The sequence below is a fragment of the Oncorhynchus mykiss genome, chromosome 31 (genome assembly GCF_013265735.2).
Source record: "Oncorhynchus mykiss isolate Arlee chromosome 31, USDA_OmykA_1.1, whole genome shotgun sequence".
Classification (NCBI taxonomy): Eukaryota; Metazoa; Chordata; class Actinopteri; order Salmoniformes; family Salmonidae; genus Oncorhynchus; species Oncorhynchus mykiss.
This window is the reverse complement of record NC_050571.1, coordinates 27,954,488-27,961,894: the sequence shown is the minus strand read 5'-3', so window position 1 is coordinate 27,961,894 and position 7,407 is coordinate 27,954,488. Positions and strand designations below refer to the sequence as shown.

At 45.9% G+C, this 7,407-nt stretch overlaps 1 protein-coding gene across 1 annotated transcript; it reads right to left on the bottom strand.

The window, feature by feature from the left end:
- Window positions 1–75: 75 nt before the first annotated feature.
- On the bottom strand, window positions 76–3,157 carry LOC110504912 (zinc finger and BTB domain-containing protein 5). The gene is made up of 2 exons (XM_021583784.2): window positions 3,029–3,157; window positions 76–2,581 (listed from the first exon to the last, which is right to left on the bottom strand). Exon 2 carries the CDS (start codon window positions 2,573–2,575, stop codon window positions 464–466), a length of 2,112 nt encoding a protein of 703 aa, XP_021439459.2. The 5' UTR covers window positions 2,576–2,581; window positions 3,029–3,157; the 3' UTR covers window positions 76–463.
- Window positions 3,158–7,407: the final 4,250 nt, after the last annotated feature.

Sequence of the window (7,407 nt, the reverse complement as noted above, 5' to 3'; positions counted from 1 at the left end):
TGTCAAAATGTGTGAACATGTTTCCCCCATAAGAAGAATTCTAGATCCATGCGTAAATGAACAAAGTTAGAATAGATCATTTAAAAGATAGTCAGGGATCAGTTTGGTTCCAATGTAGTTTAATTTGTATCACTGTTCAATAGTGATCCTACTGAGTAGTAGTGTAAAGATTATTTTAAAGAGTTCCATTCTCTCTGTTCTATGATGATACCATCACATTTCATGTAGTCGTCGTCTAGACAAACTACAGTACATTCTGCGCGTGCTTTCTAAAATCATCAACACAGTCAACATTTGTTTTCACATCAATATTAAAGTGTCTACTTCAACCATATTTATAACAATGACCAGGCAAACATAACCCTGATATGGCAGAACATTTTGAAATGGAAAATGTCAATGAGCTTTCTGACTGGTAGCACCGGCTGTTTTTCACAGTGTTTCCACCTGATTTCCCGGTCTCTCAGAGCAGCGTGGCAGGCAGGTGGCTGCTCTGCCAGCGTAGACAGGTGGTCTTGGAGTGTTTGTACAAATGGGACGACTGACTGAAGCGTTTGCCACACTTGAGGCAGGCGTAGGGCTTTTCTCCTGTGTGGACTCTGATGTGTTTCTTACAGTCAGTCAGGTTTAGGAAGGTCTTACAGCAGATCCGGCAGGCGTATTTCCTTGCCCCCTCCACTACCAGGACGTTGTGCTCCGTCATGGCCTTCTTACACTTTGAAAGGACGTCCTCTGATGCTCTGGTGAGGGCAGGGCGAGGAGCAGTATCCCCCCCTGCTGGACCGGAGGAGGAAGGATCCTGGAGTTGTCCATCTATCTGGCTCTCAGAGTTGGGGTTCACTTTTGGAGCGATGCGACGGTAAACTGGCAGCCCTAAGCTACCCCCAACTCCGGTCATCTCAGCCCTGGATGATCGGGAGAGGGATGTGCTCAAACTGAGGCTGCCCAAGGTGCCTACATCTGGCCTGATGCCCCTCAAGAAGCCCCCCAGAACATCCTGAGTCTGGGTGGACTGAAGGATGAATCCATCACTGAAACTGTGCCCCTCGCTACTGAGGAGCTGCTGGAAGGGGACGGAGGTTACTGGGAACATAAGGGAGGAAGAGGAGGTGTTTGTTGCCTCTGAGTTTTGAAGTGACCTAACAGCCTCATTGCTTTCTGCCTGAGCCTCACTGATGGTGGTGTTAATGAGACTGTCCTCTCCTAATGCCTCAAGCTGACTCCTGGGGTTGAGAATGCAGGAAAGGCCCAGGTCTTGGTTTCTGTCTAGGCCCTCATTATCAGACAACCCATCTCCTCCATCCGTGTTGTCTTGGAGTGGGAATGTGTCTGTCTGAGGATTGGAGCTAGATTGGGGGTTGGATGAGCTTGGGTCATTTCCCTTTGGGCTGAGTATGTCTTTCTCATCATTAACTGGCTCATCCTGATGATCCTCGGATGGGAATGGAGGATAATTGGACACACCTGGTGTGTCTGGATAAGAGTTCACCTGCTCACTCTTCACAACTACATCCATCTTATGATCCTCCTCTTCTCCATCTTCTCCCACTTTCACTTTAAACACAATCCCTCCATCCACCTGAGAACCCTTTGTGTGATCCTCTCCCCCATCATCCCGTGTCCCTCCCACATTACTATCTGATTGGCTAGGCAGCTGTACCTCTTCTTGTAAAGTCCCTTCATACTTCTCCTCCTGCTTCTCTGCACTTCCCCTCTCCAGGCAGAGGCACTTGTCTGTCTTCAGGGAGTCAGGGGAGTGAAGCTCATCACCCCCATTACTCCTGGAGACCCTTGGGCAGCCCTCCCCGTGATTCCCCTCAGACAGCCTGCACCCACTCTGCTTGCTGTTCAGCCTCTCCTCCTGAAACATTTGGGGAGAAGAGCTCTTGCGTTTGTGGTGACGCCGACCAGAGAAAGCTGCCAGTTGCTCCATGCTTCCATCTGCTCCAACCCCTCCGTCCCTGCCTCCAGCCTGGCTAGCATCCAACTCAGTCGCGCCAACGTCGAGGCTACCTTCCAGGGCCGATGTGACCAGGCTGAGCCCCAGCTGCTGGAGTAGGACAGATCTTTGCTGCCTGGAGTTGACCCCGGCCATGGCTGCTGCCTGGGATGGAGACAGCCTCAGGTGCTGCTGGTCCACTGCATGGCTGAACCGCTGCTGCTGCACTGGCAAACTCCAACCACGCGGGGGCGATGTGGGGAAGCTGCGGGAGGTGAGGTGGTGCTTGCAGGCCTTGACCACAGTGTTGAGGTGCAGGTGGGAGGCAGCCAGGAGCACATCCATTACGTTGGAGACCCCCAGAGTGAGAGTGGAGGTGTAGATCATGTCCAGCAGGGTGGAGAAAGCCTCAGGAGTCACTACCTCTAGATCCAGCTCCATCACACTGGCTCCTCCACCATCCCCCTCCACTGCATTCAGAAGGGCCCTGAAGTGTGTACTGCAGGCTGCCAGGACAGAGCGGTGGGCCCTGAAGTGTTGGCCCCCCACTACGATCACACAGTCACAGAGCTGACCACTGACACGCTGGTGGTTCAGCTGCTGGAAGATGTTCTCGAAGTGACCTGGGAAGTCCATCTTTGCCTGAGGATGAACATGAGGAATAGTCAAACTGAGTGATCAAGCTGACAAAAAAAAAATCGAATCATTCAATGCACTACACCCAGGCCAGTTTCCATACAATAGACTCAATGCTAGTAACAAAAAACTATAATGCAAATGTAATGTCTATGGACTAATTTAACTGGTATAAAGGTCTGACACTGTAGATCACATTTGTCCTTGCAAATATTAGTTACTAGTATGAAAAACGGAATAAAACCGGCATATCATCTTGCAGTGTCCCCATGCTCGTGCCTGAAATATAGACCAGAGGAGCTGGCTCACACTCGTTCAGTACAGCCCTCCTTTTACGTTTGTATCATTCGCTGAATGAATGAAAATGGCCCAGTTAGCTACATTCACTAACTAGCGAGCTTCTCAAATTGTAACAAAGCGACCAACGCAAAAAAACTACAATATTTGGCTTACTTTATCTGAAAATAGTCTTTAGCCTGCAGAAGATGTAAACTGGGAGGAGGCGGGCCCAAACATTTAATCTTAACAAAAACACGGAAGAACGCGGGCTCTCATCGGTCGTCACTAGTTACCACAGCCACAAAGTCATAAACCCCGCCCATTAAAAAATGTATCTTCTTTTAATGTGATTTTTTTTTATATAATCAAAAAACAGATGTTTAAGGATTAGATATAGTGAAACAGGTCAATTATGGTTTTCATTTTGACAGTTCGTTGCAAAAGTAATATATGTTGGTCTTTTAGTAGTAAATCTAGCTGTTTTTGCCCCTAGTGGTTCAACTCTACAATTGAAATCGTGACGTACAGGTCATCTCAAGGGAGGGGTTCGGTATGAAATACATACCCTTCTATATCTGGAGTGTATCTGTGAGCTGCATGGTACCACATTAACACATTAAGGTTTACTATAAAAGCAGGCAGTGATTGACTTTGCCAGGAGCTCACCAGAGCTGAGTACCAGCACCGTACATTTTCTACTGCTGTGGCTTTTTCTACTGCACCTAAATGTAAACAGTACCGCAACCAAAATGAGTACCAGCACCTATTTCAGGCCAAGTCAACCACTGAAAGCAGGTGACAGTGCGCCTTACTTGGCCATGGTCTTGGTAATAGAACGTGCTAATATACTGTATTTCGCATGATGCTTCCTTGACTAGACTACTGACATTACACATTAAAGGCCGTTAAGGCACATTTCCTCATATGACCAAATTCAACGTTTTTGCTTAGTGTTTCATACACCTCTATGTTTTTACGAAGAAAAAAACACGTTGGCTATGAGGATTACGCATTCGTAGCTACATCCATCGCAACAATAGATGACAATAATGGTGATTTGAACTCGTTTTTCCACCATTTATGACTGATTGGTGGCGCAATCCTCTAAAACAGTTGGCTTATAGTCCAATGGTTGTGAATTCTAGTCCCACATGGGATACATATTATTATTTTCTCTCCTTTATTTACTAAATTAATTCTGTGCCTACACACTTCTAATTCTGAAAAGTGAAAGCATACCTGTGAGAGGAGTCGCCCTGGTAGCAGTTGAAGGTTTTTATACAGAACTCAAGACCAATCTGTGAGTTAATATGACCATTGGAAAAAGAGCTAATGTGTAAACACTGCAATGCGGACCGAATTGAGCACCTAATCTTTATTTTCAAGGTGATGATTGCACTTTTCCTCCAATCACAATACCGCAATAAATGTGAGATTTGTTTTGCAACCCGTGGGGGGTTCGAATTTGCACCCCGCAAAGTGGCAATAGATGTCAGGAACTCGGCACCTTACTACTGTAAAGAGCCGTATTTGCTCATTATGCACATCATTTTATTATCAGAGCGTGGCGGTTGATTTATGGTAAACCTTAGTGAGAAAGTGTTGGGATCAGGTACAACTACGTTTACCCACCCCCAAAATGAATATTTATGAGTAACCCACAATTTCTCATTTGAATGCTTTTTTTTCCAAGGGATTGGGAAAAGGCTGAAATTGAGGTTGAGAGTTACCCTTAAAACATAACACTAATTTTAACCCTAACAAATCAAATCAAATCAAATGTATTTATATAGCCCTTCGTACATCAGCTGATATCTCAAAGTGCTGTACAGAAACCCAGCCTAAAACCTCAAACAGCAAGCACTGCAGGTGTAGAAGCACGGTGGCTAGGAAAAACTCCCTAGAAAGGCCAAAACTTAGGAAGAAACCTAGAGAGGAACCAGGCTATGTGGGGTGGCCAGTCCTCTTCTGGCTGTGCCGGGTGGAGATTATAACAGAACATGGCCAAGATGTTCAAATGTTCATAAATGACCAGCATGGTCAAATAATAATAATCACAGGCAGAACAGTTGAAACTGGAGCAGCAGCACGGCCGGGTGGACTGGGGACAGCAAGGAGTCATCATGTCAGGTAGTCCTGAGGCATGGTCCTAGGGCTCAGGTCCTCCGAGAGAGAGAAAGAAAGAGAGAAAGAGAGAATTAGAGAGAGCATACTTAAATTCACACAGGACACCGGATAGGACAGGAGAAGTACTCCAGATATAATAAACTGACCCTAGCCCCCCGACACATAAACTACTGCAGCATAAATAATGGAGGCTGAGACAGGAGCGGTCAGGAGACACTGTGGCCCCAACCGATGACACCCGCGGACAGGGCCAAACAGGAAGGATATAACCCCACCCACTTTGCCAAAGCACAGCCCCCACACAACTAGAGGGATATCTTCAACCACCAACTTACCATCCTGGGACAAGGCCGAGTATAGCCCACAAAGATTTCCGCCAAGGCGCAACCCAAGGGGGGGGGGGCAACCCAGACAGGAAGATCACATCAGTGACTCAACCCACTCAAGTGACGCACCCCTCCTAGGGACGGTATGAAAGAGCCCTAGTAAGCCAGTGACTCAGCCCCTGTAATAGGGTTAGAGGCAGAGAATCCCAGTGGAAAGAGGGGAACCGGCCAGGCAGAGACAGCAAGGGCGGTTCGTTGCTCCAGAGCCTTTCCGTTCACCTTCACACTCCTGGGCCAGACTACACTCAATCATATGACCCACTGAAGAGATGAGTCTTCAGTAGAGACTTAAAGGTTGAGACCGAGTTTGCGTCTCTCACATGGGTAGGCAGACCATTCCATAAAAATTGAGCTCTATAGGAGAAAGCCCTGCCTCCAGCTGTTTGCTTAGAAATTCTAGGGACAATTAGGAGGCCTGCGTCTTGTGACCGTAGTGTACGTGTAGGTATGTACGGCAGGACCAAATCAGAGAGATAGGTAGGAGCAAGCCCATGTAATGCTTTGTAGGTTAGCAGTAAAACCTTGAAATCAGCCCTTGCCTAGACAGGAAGCCAGTGTAGGGAGGCTAGCACTGGAGTAATATGATAAAAAAAATGTGGTTCTAGTTAGGATTCTAGCAGCCGTATTTAGCACTAACTGAAGTTTATTTAGTGCTTTATCCGGGTAGCCGGAAAGGACAGCATTGCAGTAGTCTAACCTAGAAGTGACAAAAGCATGGATTAATCTTTCTGCATCCTTTTTGGACAGAAAGTTTCTGATTTTTGCAATGTTACGTAGATGGAAAAAAACTGTCCTTGAAACAGTGTTGATATGTTCTTCAAAAGAGAGATCAGGGTCCAGAGTAATGCCGAGGTCCTTCACAGTTTTATTTGAGACAACTGTACAACCATTAAGATTAATTGTCAGATTCAACAGAAGATCTCTTTGTTTTTTGGGACCTAGAACAAGCATCTGTTTTGTTCGAGTTTAAAAGTAGAAAGTTTGCAGCCATCCACTTCCTTATGTCTGAAACACATGCTTCTAGCGAGGGCAATTTTGGGGCTTCACCATGTTTCATTGACATGTACAGCTGTGTGTCATCCGCATAGCAGTGAAAGTTAACATTATGTTTTCGAATGACATCCCAAAGAGGTAAAATATATAACCACACTCTTCATTCGTATATGCATCCCATCTGTCAACTATTAGATATATATCAGACAATATTATGCCACATTATCTGAATAAAGACAAAAAACATTTGAAATCGTCAACTTTATGATCAGAATGCTGATGTACTCCTCAAAAACAGGACAAGAGCGCCCCCATTGTGGGATATTCAGGTAATGGACGACTGCTTTACTTCCGCACTATACTGAACAAAAATATAAACATGCAACAATTTCAAAGATTTTACTAAGATACACTTCATAGAAGGAAATCAGTCCATTTAAATAAATAAATTAGGCCCTAATTTATGCATTTCACATGACTGGGGATGGGTGCAGCCATGCCCACCCACTTGGGAGCCAGGCCCAGCCAATCAGAATGAGTTTTTCCTCACAAAAGGGCTTTATTACAGGCAGAAATACTCCTCAGCACCCCCTCCCTCTCCCTCCTCAGACAATCCCACAGGTGAAGAAGCTGGATGTGGAGTTCCTGGGCTGGCGTGGTTACACGTGGTCTGCGGTTGTGAGGAACGGTTGGATGTACTGCCAAATTCAATAAAAGGACATTGGAGGCGGCTTATGGTAGAAAAATTAACATTCAATTCTCTGGCAACAGCTCGGTTGGACATTCCTGCAGTCAGCATGCCAATTGCACACTCCCTCAAAACTTGAGACATCTGTGGCATTGTGTTGTGTGACAAAACGGCACATTTTAGATTGGCCTTTTATTGTCCCCCGCACAAGGTGCACCTGTGTAATGATCATGCTGTTTAATCAGCTTCTTGATATACCACACCTTTCAGATAGATGGATTGCCTTGGCAAAGGAGAAATGCTCATCCTACAGGGATGTAAACAAATTTGCGCACAAAATGTGAGAAATAAGCTTTTTG